The 14,576-nt window shown below is 37.3% G+C and overlaps 1 protein-coding gene across 2 annotated transcripts in view; it reads left to right on the forward strand.

The window, feature by feature from the left end:
* afap1 (actin filament associated protein 1) overlaps window positions 1-14,576 on the forward strand; it is a 40,175-nt gene that overhangs the window by 24,329 nt on the left and 1,270 nt on the right. For both annotated transcript variants that reach the window (XM_048170475.1, XM_048170474.1), the window contains 9 exons: window positions 3,263-3,355; window positions 4,062-4,137; window positions 5,986-6,135; window positions 8,913-9,124; window positions 9,351-9,496; window positions 10,438-10,555; window positions 10,697-10,930; window positions 13,659-13,779; window positions 14,277-14,441. In XM_048170475.1, the coding sequence (XP_048026432.1) occupies window positions 3,263-3,355; window positions 4,062-4,137; window positions 5,986-6,135; window positions 8,913-9,124; window positions 9,351-9,496; window positions 10,438-10,555; window positions 10,697-10,930; window positions 13,659-13,779; window positions 14,277-14,441 (1,315 nt within the window). The remainder of the gene's footprint in view (window positions 1-3,262; window positions 3,356-4,061; window positions 4,138-5,985; window positions 6,136-8,912; window positions 9,125-9,350; window positions 9,497-10,437; window positions 10,556-10,696; window positions 10,931-13,658; window positions 13,780-14,276; window positions 14,442-14,576) is intronic.

Below are 14,576 nucleotides of genomic sequence, written 5' to 3' on the forward strand. Positions count from 1 at the left end.
GATAAGGAAACTTTTTTAGCCTTTAATGGAATACTTCATGTCTTCAAACAAAATCGAGGATCATTATAGAAGCCCAGAGGCGTCTGTGGTCCGTTAATGCTTTATCCAGTTTGCTAATGATCTATTTATGGAAAATGTTAGCTTGTTGTTTTCCATGATTCATTTTTAATTCTCTTTTAGTGTTGTATCTTTCCTCGGCACTGTTTTCCTCTTTGTTTCTCTCTCTTCCAGTCTTTATTCGACTAGTTCTCTATTTGATGTAGCTCCTCTGTTCTGATCCTTTGGACAGGCCTGGGGAAATTCCACCTTCTGTCTTTCTTCTTCCCTTCGTTCTTCTTTCTTCTCTCTTTTTGTCATCTGACTCTCCACTGCCTTGGGCTAGAATGGTAAGAAACGGAGTGTATTCGTTTTTGTTGTGTGTGTAAATGAACGTGACCACTGAATGATGTTGATGGTTTTATTCCTCTTGTTTATTAGCTACTTCGGTGTGTCTTTGTGTGCTAATTGCTATGAAATTGTTAATTATGCCCTTAATTAATGCTTGTCATTGGCTTTGCTTCCCATCACTATCTATTGTGGCAGTTTTGCTTCATAACTCAAAGTTTGTTTGACCTTTAACTTTGACTTTTTTTGTTGGATTTTATGCAGTAGTTATTATATGAAAATATCAATGCTAATGAGGGCACATTAGCACAGCAAAACATTTTTTTTGACTGCGCGTATCCCAGAAACCCACTTCTTTGCAGTTAAAGCCAAAGAGTGAGGCCACAGCCTGCAATTTTCCCGTGAGCCCAATTATGTAAAATGGTTGCCAAACCCCAACGTGCTGCGTCAAGTTACGATGCTCAGAGGAGCTCAACAAAAAGGATATTTGGTTATATATTTGGTCTTTGGCATGGGGGCAGATTGGGAAGAGGGTGTGACGGTGTGTAAAGGTGAGCGCCTCTCTTTGTGATGCTCTCTTTATCCATCTAGTTCACTCGACACCACTGGTTGTGGGGTTTTTGGATGTAACCCCCAGGTAATGTGAGGTCACGCTCTTATGTGGCGGCGAAGAGTCTGTGCAGTCTGGAGATCTCTGGATATCTCATTCACACAGAGCCACTGCACAGTGCATAGACAGCCACGAGAGCAATGACGCATGTAACAGCCTTCCAGCTGCACTTCCAACTGCATGTGACGTGCAGAATCCATTTGAGCGCATGTGCATGGCAGAACGTGGAGGTGGTGGAGAGTTTGTGGCAGCTGTTTGACTGGGAGCAAAAAAAAAAAGTTTTTGATCGACTATTCCAGGGTTCCCATGGGAAATCTGCAATTTTTAGGCCTGGAAAAATCATGAAAAATAATAAAATCTTAAGTCTTGGAAAAGTTGTAAAAATGGCTCTAGTCTAATTTATTTCTTTTTATATACAGTGCTCAGCGTAAATGAGTACACCCCCTTTGAAAAGTAACATTTTAAACAATATCTCAATGAACACAAAAACAAATATATAAAAAAGTTTTATATAGCATCTGTTTAACTTATAGCATGGAAGTAAGGTTAATAATATAACTTACAGAACAAAATTTTCAGTTTTACTCAAATTAGGGTGATGCAAAACTACTGAAAGTCTCTCGAGCAAAGCTAAATTTTAGACTACAAATGTCTAATTTAACAAGAATTCAACCACAGGTGAGTCTAATTATTCATCCAGCAGACAGCTGACTATAAAAGGGTGTTAAAAACCCCTTCCCATTTCATGCTGTTAGCAATGGCACCACATAGAAGAGAAATGTCACAAGACCTGAGAAAGAAAATAATTTCTTTACACCAGAAAGGTGAAGGCTACAAGCAGATCAGCAAAGCTTTACCTATCAGTCAGAATACTGTAGCAAAAGAGGTATAAAAATTTTAAAAAGATGGAACTGCAGCCATCTCACAGAGACGTCCAGGTCGTCCACGGTACAGAAGTTTACACCTCGACATGAGCGTCTTCTGATACGTCTTCTAATGATGACGTCTTCTAAGAGTTGAAGAAAATCGGCATGCAAGTTCACTGCAGTTATCTAAAGAAGTAGAACGCCAAACTGGGGTGACTATTTCCCATGACACAATACGGTGTACACTGTAGAGGAATGGCATGCATGGGTGCCGTCCACGAAAGAAGCCTCTCCTAAAGCCCAGGCACAAAAATGCCCACCTAGAGTTTGCCAGGGACCATGCTGGCAAAGATGAAAACTACTGGGACTCTATACTCTGGAGTGATGAAACCAAGATAAATGTTTTTGGAACTGATGGCTTCAAAACTGTATGGCGTCGCAAAGGTGAGGAATACAAAGAAAAATGCATGGTGCCTACAGTGAAACATAGTGGTGGCAGTGTCCTTATGTGGGCTGCATGAGTGCTGCTGGTGTCGGGGAGCTGCATTTCATTGATGGCTTCATGAATTCACAGATGTACTGCTCTATACTGAAAGAGAAGATGCTACCATCACTCCGTGCCCTTTTCCAACATGACAATGATCCTAAACACACATCTAAGGTCACTGTTGGATTTCTGAAGAACAACAGGGTGAAAGTGATTCAGTGGCTCCTGATCATTCTTGAGGTCATTCTTGAAGAATGGAAAAAGATAGCTGTTGCAAAATGTCGCCAACTTGTTCATTCCATGCCTAGAAGACTTGGTGCTGTCATTAAAAATCATGGAGGCCACACAAAGTACTAGATATAGTAGTTTTTGTAGTGGGGTGTACTCATTTTTGCATCACCCTAATTTGAGTAAAACTGAAAAATGTGTAATCTAAGTTATATTATTAACCTTATTTTCATGTTATAAGTTAAACAGATGTTATATTAAACTTAGTCTTGTCAACATTTTGGAAATTGTTTTTGTGTTCATTGAGATATTGTTTAAAATGTTACTTTTCAAAGTGGGTGTACTCATTTATGGTGAGCACTGTATGTATATGTGTGTGTGTGTGTGTGTGTGTGTGTGTATATATATATAATTAATAATAAAATGAAATATATTTGCTAGAAAATCACTCTTATTTTTAATAATTCTTGGAAAATTTCTCTAGTCAATGTCATTTTTTGTATGATGTGTGATTGTTCTTATGACTTTCTTTGAGAAAGTGATCACACGAAAAGATTTCTCCACAGTGTATTTCTTTATGTACTATATAACAAGCATTCTCATTCACTTAAATATGGAGAATTGAGAAATATTGAATTTCTGCATGTTGTTTTGCACTTTAACGTTTTGTTCTGTGGTCTCTTTAAGGTGATGAAGGAAGTCTGCTCCAATGGAAATGGAGTGGTGGACTGTGATGGTGCTGGCTCTGGTTCCCCTATTCACAAAGCAGAGCTGGAAAAGGTGTGAATTACTAATTATATTTATGTGAAGTACATTTGTGTGTGTGTGTGTGTGTGTGTGGATTTACTATGCCTGCAGCGTACATGCAGGTCTACCTACATGCAGGTATGTGAGACTGTGTGTCGGTTTGCATGCTTGCCAGCTTCACCACACCTCAGTACCCTGCACAGGCGCCTCTTCTCTGTATTCCTGCACAGTGGCTCTGCTGCCAGGGCATGAAGGGCTATAAAAACTACATATGCGCACCAAATTCCATCTTGCCACGGATGTGTGCTGCTGGCAAGGTTAAATAGGTGTGGGAGGAAATGTGATCTTATCATTTTTTAAGAACACATTCTTTAGTATGCATTATGCTGTGACATTATTTTTGCAGCGTGTGCATGTTACACTTGTTTATGTGTGTGTGTTGTTTTTAAGACAGATCTAAGGAGGTTTAATGTTAAAACTCTTTAAAACTGGCACAGCATGCATGAGCCTAGTCTAATTATTCACACTTAATGCTAAACAGATGCTCTATGAGTTTTGTTTGGGTAGACTGCAGAGATTTAAGCATATGGGCTTCAGTATTCCATACACTTTGTTTGTATGCATTCAGTGTGTCTTGAATCCACCTATTGTTTGTGCGGTTCAGTATCCATTCTCCTGATAAAATGCACGCTTTCTCTGTAGCTGCAAGTGTATCCATAACTTTACTGTTGTTTTGCAGAAGCTGTCCTGCGATCGACCCAGTTCAGATGGAGAGCCCTGCCATGAAAATGGCATCTCAGATGGCAAAGATCCAGGTGAGTCTTCATGTTTAGTCCTTTTGTTTGGGCCATATCATTGGAGACGACAGAGTTTCTCTATATAAAGGGAGAGTTATCTTGTGTCATACACCGTAAAAAAAAAGTAAGGAGCTATTTCTACCTGATCTAATTAGTTTTTTTGTTTTTCAATGAAACAATCGTGCAATACATATTTATACACACACACACACACATAATATTTAGGTTGATTCAGGGATATTTAATTTATAATAATAATAATTATAAACATTTTCAGCATTGATTTGTCAATACAATATATTTTTTTAAAAATAATAATAAAGCTATTATTTATTAGTGTTTTGATTCATGAAGTATACTCTAAGTCTGAAAAGCACTAATAAATTTAATCCTATAAAGTTGATGTTTATTTGACTTGAAAGACTGCATTGTTCGAACAACGCCAAAGTCAAGGCAAGGAGACCCTTCTTAAATAATCTAATAGGATTATTTATCTGGTATTTACACCATGCAGTCTCGATCTGGGATTGAACTTTTCAGGACATCTGTTTCAGGTCTGTGGAAATGTTTCTTTTTTTCTTTTTCTTTTTTCAATTTGAGACTGCCTTGCCTCAGACTTGTTGGTGAAGAATTGCCTAATTTGAGTGGATTCCAAGACTTTTGCATCTGCAAACCCGTATGATTGATAGCTCAGCATCATAGCCACAAGCCGCAGCAACTGCTGTGCTGTTTTCATATGAGTTACAGCAGCTGACCTCTGATAAAACCTACAGATAAAGTAACTCCTGTAATAATTCCTCTAAAAGTGTGAGGGTATCTAAAGGATCGCAAATGAGATTAAATCTTTTTTATAACAAAAAATTTAGGGTAGCATTTCTTGGCAGCAGAAACTCAAACCATTCTATCTGATCTCTTCTGTGTCTGTTTGAAAGCACCTTAGATATTCTTACATCACACCAGCAGCCAACTGCTGCACCTCTTTGATGAAAGATGGAAGAAAATTGAAAAGAGCCAGGCAGATTAATCAGATTTCAGCTGTCGTAAGCGCTGAGACGCTGTGAAATCATATTAGCCTGATCGCAGAATTTTCCCTCATGATAAAATAAAGAGAACTATGTCTGTATAGGTCCTTTAAGGGCCAATGGTTTTTGCATCTGTGACTTTGGGTTTTGCCTCATGCCCGAGGCTGCTGCACAGAGACAGAGAAACTTTAGAGGACTCTGGGTTCAGATGGGCTTAGCTTTAATTAAAGGAGTCTCCAACTAAGATGTAATCTTCTGCAGTGGAGCTTGGACCAAGTCAGACCTTCTGAAGAGCAAGAGTTTCACAGTCTCTTTACATGTATTCTTTGTCCTTGTTTGCTGCTTTTGTAGTAAAGACCTTTTCAAGAATGAGAAAAGCATGAAATTTGTTGTGCTGTACACTTCTTACACTTTTAACCCAGTCCAGTGTCCTTTCACTTTCAGTGCTTTTTCTAGATTTTTTTTTTCTTACAATAATCACAGACCACACTCCTCGGATAAAAGCATCTGAACAATTTGGAGAACAGTGGAATCGGTTTCACGCACTGTTTAGGATTTAGATTATAATTCTGTAGACGTGTCCAGTCATTGTCAGTTCAACCTCTTTCTCTCTGGCCTAAATTACACATTCTAAAGTGAACAGATTGCCATTTGTCATTTTTCATAATTCAGTCTTTTTCCCACCAAATCCATCCCACAAACAAAATGTTTTCCAAACCGATCTCTTGTTATAGTTGCAACACCAATGGGTTTTTAGATATCTAGCATATCTGTATAATATATTACATTATAAAATCCCATACATATATTTCACTCTCTGACACTAATTTGTGTTTTTTTGCAGCCAAAGGCAAGAAGAACTCTAAATCAGAGCAGAAAGGCACTGTGGGACGTGTGACTGGAAAGAAAATCACTAAAATCATAAGCCTGGGCAAGAAGAAACCATCTACAGATGAACAGACCTCATCAGCGGAGGAGGATGTCCCAACATGTGGTGAGCGGTTGCAATACCATTTTATATACACTACTATTCAAAAGTTTGAGAATGGAACAACTTTTTAAATGATTTTGAAACAAGACTCTTATGCTTACCAAGGCTGCATTTATTTAATCAAAAATACAGTGAATTAAGTAATATTGTAAAATATTATTACCATTTATAATGTTTTCATTTTAGTATATTTTAAGATGGAGTTTATTCTTGTGATGGTAAAGTTGAATTTTCAGCAGCCGTTACTTCCAGGATTCTTTGATGAATAGAAAGTTAAAAAAGAACAGCATTTATTTGAAAACGATTCTTTTGTAATTTTATAAATGTATTTACTGTCACTTTTTCAAATTAATGCATCACTGCTGAATAAAACAATTTATTTATTTTTTTTAATTTACTGCCCCCAAAATTTTAAACAGTGTATGTTCAGTGATGACAGTTGCTTGACCGTGGACATGAGAAACAAGGTTGGACAGTTCTCGACATTATGTAAATATCAAGCAAAAAATGCGGGAGGCAGCAAATCATTGTGAGGTTCAGGAAGTCACAACCTTTTGACACTCTCAACACTTTCTCCGTTTCCGCTGTCAATTCTACAATTCACTGCGTGATCGTGAAGCTTAACTTCCATAGGCATTAATTGAAAATCCTCACTTTGCTCCGCTTGTTCCGTGCCAGTGGACACGAACTGTTAGTCTTCCCCTGCCTGCTGCTGCTTCTGATTCATTTAGATGAAAAATCTGCCATAATAATAATAAAATATTGGCGAAACATATTTGATTTGCTTATCAGTGTTTGCGCAATGGAGATCATCAAAGGTTTCTTTTTACAGCATGTTTTTGCAGTGTAGAACAATGTAGCCAATTCCAAACATATCTGTTTATTTCTTGAATGCAATAGACAATCAGAGGTGTTGAATCCACACCTGTTGTTTTTTAGTTTTTGTTCAGTGCTGAGTTCTGCATGCTTGTGTATCTCATTATAACATATGAAATGTAGACATGATGTAAATAAATGATTCATTGTGTAGCGTAGACAGCTTCATTGATTATAACGGAACTTTGTGAGATCACAATTAACTAAAATGAGCGACAGCTTTTTTGTGACTATAAAGGGAGTGCTCAATACATGCTTTCTGCCATGCCAAATCACGTCACGCATGCAGTAGCCAATGCTTACTTCTCTGTTAAAATGAACAGTGGTTTGTGAATTTAGATGTTTAAAGGGTTAGTTCACCCAAAAATGAAAATTCTGTCATTTATTACTCACCCTCATGCCGTTCCACACCCGTAAGTCCTTCGTAGGGCTGCACAATGATTAATCACGATTAATCGGTTGCAAAATAAAAGTCTGTGTTACGTAATATATGTGTGTGTTCTGTGTATATTAATTATGTATATATAAATACATGCACATACATGTATATATTTAAGAAAAAAAAATATTTATATATAAAATATTTATATTTATATGTAATCTAAAATATATATATGTATATTTATTTATACATGTATATATTTTTAAATTTATACATGTATGTGCATGTATTTATATATACATAATTAATATACACAGTACACACACATATATTACGTAACACAGACTTTTATTTTGCAACCGATTAATCGCGATTAATCGCTGTGCAGCCCTAGTCCTTCGTTAATCTTCGGAACACAAATTAAGATATTTTAGTTGAAATCCGATGGCTCCGTGAGGCCTGCATAGCCAGCAATAACATTTCCTCTCTCAAGATCCATAAAGGTACTAAAAACATATTTAAATCAGTTCATGTGAGTACAGTGGTTCAATATTAATATTATAAAGTGACGAGAATATTTTTGGTGCGCCAAAAAAAACTAAATAACGACTTATATAGTGATGGCCGATTTCAAAACACTGCTTCAGGAAGCATCGGAGCATAATGAATCAGCATATCGAATCATGATTTGGATCGCTTGTCAAACAGCCAAACTGCTGAAATCACGTGACTTTGGCGCTCCGAACAGCTGATTCGACACGCTGATTCATTATGCTCGAAGCTTCCTGAAGGTGTGTTTTGAAATCGGCCATCACTATAAAAGTCGTTATTTTTTTTTATTTTTTTTTTGGCGCACCAAAAATATTCTCGTCGCTTTATAATATTAATATTGAACCACTGAACTCACATGAACTGATTTAAATAGGTTTTTAGTACCTTTATGGATCTTGAGAGATGAAATGTCATTGCTCCCTATGCAGACCTCACGGAGCCATTGGATTTCAACAAAAAATATTTTAATTTGTGTTCCGAAGATTAAAGAAGGTCTTACGGGTGTGGAACGGTATGAGGGTGAGTAAGAAAACGACAGAATTTTCATTTTTGGGTTAACTAACCCTTTAATAACAAATAATTTATCATGAGTGTTTATGCTGGGATGTGTAGGTTGTGGTTAGTGACATGTAACTTGAAGGTATTTCATGGACGTACTTTGAATGGTAGTGTATATTCATTGTTTGTTCTGAGATATGGTTGAACTGATTTCAGATTTGGTTGAATTTATTACACTTTAGACTTCTTTAGACTTGTCATTGTAAAAGAATTCTTTTCCAACAAAATTCTTTTCCCTTTTATCCATTTTCCCGAAAATATTCATGTAAAAAAAGGTATGAAAAAGTAATTCTACTGCAATTTTTTACATATTGATCCCCCCCCCCACACCCCTGTCACCAACAACTTTCCATACTGCTTGTGTGTCTCTTGGCTGTCATATAAATCTATCGGCCCAATCCTTCAATAACAGGCTATCTGAACGTGCTGTCCAATAACCGCTGGAGAGAGCGCTGGTGCCAGCTAAAAGACAACCAGCTGTTGCTGCACAAAGACCGGGCAGATCTGAAGACACACATGGCCTCTCTGCCGCTGCGGGGGTGTGAGGTCATTCCAGGGCTGGACTCCAAACATCCCTTCGCCTTCCGTCTGCTGCGCAATGGACAGGAGGTTGCTGTTCTGGAGGTACAGGCCAAATCCCTCAGCTCTTGCGGGGCAATTAATGTGTCTGAGACAGGACCTCAGGGCAGGGATTAGATGGATGGTTAGGTTGGCTGGCTCTCGTAATGATGTCAGTACTGTATCATGTGTAGAGTGGATTTGCAGAGGTTGCTTAGATTAGTGCTTTATTTGTCTCATATTCCACTGACACTCATTAATTGTGTCTTCCCTAACTCTTTTTTTCCGTCAGGCCTCATCCTCTGAGAGTATGGGAAGGTGGTTGGGGGTCTTACTGGCCGAAACGGGCTCCACAACAGATCCTGCTGCACTGCACTACGATTACATTGACGTAGAGACCACTGCTAATGTAATTCAACTGGCCAAGCAGTCATTTTGGTGAGAAGCCAGTATTGCTAAAAATATTTTTACATTTTCGTAACCTTTTTTCCAACATGTAGCAGTATAGCATTATTATTTTTAATGCCACATTGTATTGCAGACATAGCTTTACAGCCAAGTGAGCTGAGGTAATATACTTGCTCTCTAAAACTCTCTTTCTCAAACAGTATGTAGCATTTGAAAGTCTGAATCATTTTGGAGAGAGTTCATTAGCCGAGATATGTTCATTAAAAAAAAAAAACCTTCATTCTTATTTCCTCCTAGAGAATTTTGCTGTGATTAATTTATACATTTTCTTTTATAGAAATATTTAGTTTGGTAAAGTTTAAGATTTTTTTTTTTTTTAGAAATTAATACTTTTCAACAAGGACACATTAAATTGATTAAAATGTCAGTAAAGACATATATAATGTTACAGATGTTTTCTGTTTCAAATAAATGCTGTGCTGTTCTTTTCTTTCTATTCATTAAAAACGTATCACAGTTTCCACAAAAATATTAAGCAGCACAGCTGTTTAATAATAAGAAATCTTTTTTGAGCAGTAATGTCTGCTGAAAATTCAGCTTTGCCATAACAGGAATAAACTACATTTTAAAATATATTAACAGTTGTTTTAAATTGTAATATATTACACAATATTACTGTTTCTACTGCATTTTTGATTTGAAGTAAATGCAGCCTTTCAGAAACATTAAAAAATCTTACTAACCAAACTTTTAAAGGTAGTGTATATTTTAAAATATTTTGCTAATGCATTTTAGTATAGCTAACTACCTTTTTTTTTAAATAGTAGCTTGACTGTAGTTTGAAGTACTAGCTTGTCAAGCTACAGTTTTGAAGCATCTTCCCCAACACTACTGTTTAAAGTTAGAGTTGGAGTTCTCTTTGTGACATTTGTATATGTAGTAATGAATGTAATGTATGTTTGTGTTCTCAGTTTCACCAGTAAGCGTGCAGTTTCTCCAAACCCATACCTGGATAACCCGGTCAATGGTTATGCCTGCCCCACAGGGGTCGCTCTGCATTATGATGATGTGCCCTGCATCAATGGATCGGTATGCAACTTCACAAACTTTAAATCCATTAAATTCTCACCTTCATTTCTGATCCTGCCTAACTCCTCTCCGTTCCTGACCCTCCCTAATTTCTCTCTTCTAATCACTTTTCTCTTGCTTGCACGCTTGCGATACGGGAAGGTACCAGATGCGCACTACTCCACCCCAGCTTCAGGGGACCGTCGTTGGAAAGAAGAGTCTCATTATGAGAATACAGATCTTTATGAAAACATGCCCTCCCCCAAACTAGCAGCACGCTACTCTCCCAAATCTATCCGCCCGTCATCTTCCACAGGGCATTACAACACACCGCTCTCCACCAAATCTCTGTCCTCTTCCTCCTCTCACTCAGCTGCTAATACTAACACTACCCAGGTGACTAACCCAGGCCTTGTTATGCACTTGTCTTTTCGGACAAGTAAATTGTTCATTCAAAATGTTGCTTGATCCGAAAAAAAAAAAAAAAGATTTTTTGTGTGTGTGTGAATGTAATTTTTTTCTGAAGTAATATTTTCATTAGTGTTCTATGAGTTCTTAATTAAATCAGCATATTTGTGATATTTGCTCCCTTAAATGGATTTTCAGGAATTTTTTTTTACCTTTTATGAAGCAGTTTTTCCCACCCTTATTAAATGTATGCTTCATATTTTATTCTTTCATGTCAAATTCTTAAATTTTATCAATGTATTCAATTAGAATAATAAGACACTAAAGGGCTGTTACCAATAAAAAGAAATTCACTATAGATAAAATCCATCTTTCCACTGCAGAGGAAACAAGCTGCATCTGAAGCAGCATTTAGATTTATTTACACACTGTCTAATGAAGCTCAGAGGTGGCATGAATACATTTACACTGCAAATTTTGAAAAAATGCAATGATACTTTTAAATACAAAACTAAACCGCCAATAGTTAGTGGCAAGATACTATCTTAATGTGTGAGGCTGATTCATTCAAGAATGAGGCAAGTGCAAGCCTCAACTGGTTCAACCTTGTTACCGTCAGTAAAATCAGAATCATTCTTGCCTGGATATATTTGATGGCTGAAGTTTTGGTGCTTCCCTAGTTATTTTTGTTATTGATGTTTTAATCAGGCCACTTGTTGGTTGGGCAAGTAAAATTCTTATTCACTTGCCCCGTTAAGGACACAAGTTTTAATGGCGAGCCCTGCAGTATATCTTAAAGTCTGCGTGAAGCGGAAGTTGCATCCGACTTTACTTCAGTGTTGTGTCGTATTTACAAGCACGACAGAATATTGAACAGATGGCGGGTTTTATTTTAGCACACATCCTCTTTATTTCTTGCTCGTGGCAGACTGGCGGTTGGAGGGTAGTGGTCAAAGGGTTAGTTCTCCCAAAAATGAAAATAATAATGTAATTTATTACTCACCCTCATGTCGTTCTACACCCGTAAAGACCTTTGTTCATCTTCAGAACACAAATTAAGATATTGTTGATGAAATCCGATGGCTCCGTGAGGCCTCTGTAGAGAGCAAAGCCATTGAAACTCTCAAGGTCCATAAAGGTACTAAAAACATATTTGAAACAGTTCATGTGAGTACAGTGGTTCTATCTTAATATTATAAAGATAGACAAGGAATACTTTTTGTGCACCAAAAAAACTAAATAACGACTTTCAACAATATCTAGTGATGTGGCGATTTCAAAAAACAAAAAAATAAAATTTGGGGGGGTGAACTGCCCCTTTAAGGATATTCAACTCAAGCCGTCAAACTGACGTCTTCAGAAAGGGAACGCCATTCCAGAGCAGAAGCAAATTTTCAGATTTTGATTAAAGATTACCAAAACAAACACTTTTTTTCTGTGTAATAACGTGCGCCAACAAAGTAAATAGTGTCAATTTTGGTTTCATGCTGACTTTAAACAGTGGATATATTTATCTCATTACTATTTTAAAGTTAATATTATTAAAGAGTTAGTTCACCCAAAAATGAAAATTCTGTCATTTATTACTCACCCTCATGCCGTTCTACACCCGTAAGACCTTCGTTAATCTTCGGAACACAAATTAGGATATTTTTGTTGAAATCCGATGGCTCAGTGAGGCCTCCATAGGGAGCAATGACATTTCCTCTCTCAGGATTCATTAATGTACTAAAAACACATTTAAAATCGGTTCATGTGAGTACAGTGATTCAATATTAATATTATAAAGCGACGAGAATATTTTTGGTGTGCCAAAAAAACCCCCAAATGAATCAGTGTATCGAATCTGCTGTTCTGAGTGCCAAAGTCACGTGATTTCAGCCGTTGGCAGTTTGACACGCGATCTGAATCATGATTCGATACACTGATTCATTGTGCTCCAATGCTTCCTGAAGCAGTGTTTTGAAATCGGCCATCACTAAATAAGTCGTTATTCTGTTTTTTTTTTTTTTGGCACACCAAAAACATTCTCGTCACTTTATAATATTAATATTGAACCACTGAACTCACATTAACCGATTTAAATATGTTTTTAGTACCTTTATGGATCTTGAGAGAGGAAATGTCATTGCTGGCTATGCAGGCCTCACAGAGCCATCGGATTTCAATTAAAATATCTTAATTTGTGTTCCGAAGATTAACGAAGGTCTTACAGGTGTGGAACGACATTAGGGTGAGAATTTTCATTTTTGGGTGAACTAAACCTCTAACAAACATAGAAAGGAAATAAACATAGTGCATGCATTATGGACCACCCAGCTCCAGAAATGACTGCTTTTGATCTCTATAATATCCATGTCTGTGGCTATGGCCTTGAATGGATTTACTGAGGCCTTACTGAGTTTGCTCTAGGTAAAATTTTATAGGACAGGGATAGAAAAAAGTGTTTCTGCCAGCAATAGTATAACTAAAATAAAATGCCCCCTCTAGCAACATGTGTGGTTCAATAGATGTGGTTTGCAGAAGAAACCTTTGTGAAAGTATTTGTATGAAGTAGTAATCTTAGAACTTGATCACAAATTACACACTTAAAATTTAACAGGTGCTGACAGCGAAATCAGAGTTCTTATATATCAGTTTGTTAGTAGCCCACATATCAGCTTAATTTTTTGTGTGTGTGTTCAAAAGCTCACATATGTTTCTTTCTTCCAATCAGCTGAAAGGAAAGAAAGGCCTGACCACCAATGGGTTTGCTGCAAAGCAGAAGTTGGACAAGAATCAGCCCAAAAAGGCCAATGGAATTAGCAGCACTCTGCCAGTGAAACGCAACAACTCTAGTAAGAGATTTTAACACATCAGAGCACATCTGATAGATAATCTCAAAATGAGCCCTTCCTTTTTTATAAGTGGACATTCGGCTGAAACTAAACTAAGCAGACATTAAGTCTGCGTCCATTATCCTAGCTATTACACCACTAATTTCTTTCAAGGAAAAAGAAGCCACACAGATTTGTGGAGAATGCCGGTATGTGGAAATTGCAGTGCTGTTAGACAGCAGTGGATCTGTTGACATGCTCTTTTGTAAACTCAATCACCCCAAATTCCATTTCAGACAGGCAGTCAGTAAGTCACAGACATTGTAACCATCCAGTGGCCATTTACGTGGACTCGAAAATATTTGGATGTGGTACACTGTATATTCTGCCTGCCTTTTAATCTGCGTTTGTGGTCTCAGAGGCCTTTAATGTGATTAAAAAGTCTGAATCCAAACGTTTAAAATGTAGAGCTTTTCTGATGGTTTACTTTGATTATAATGCATCATTAACCTTCACAGGTGTGGATCAGTATAAGTACGGGAAAAACAGAGTGGAGGCAGATGCCAAGAAACTCCAAGCCAAAGAGGAGGAGCTGATGAAGAGGAAGCAGGAAATTCGAAACCGCCTGACCCAGCTGAAAAAAGACAGGAAGGACCTCCGCACTGCTATAGAGAACAACACAGGTAAGGATGTCAGCGGGCCTGTGGCATTTGAGTTTGATTGGCAGTGTCAATGACAAATAAGAGTGTCTGATGTAATGAAAAGGACTATAAAAGTTTATTTTAAAAAGTGACAAATGAGTCACTGTCAAAAAAAGT

The sequence above is a fragment of the Megalobrama amblycephala genome, linkage group LG20 (genome assembly GCF_018812025.1).
Source record: "Megalobrama amblycephala isolate DHTTF-2021 linkage group LG20, ASM1881202v1, whole genome shotgun sequence".
NCBI lineage: Eukaryota > Metazoa > Chordata > Actinopteri > Cypriniformes > Xenocyprididae > Megalobrama > Megalobrama amblycephala.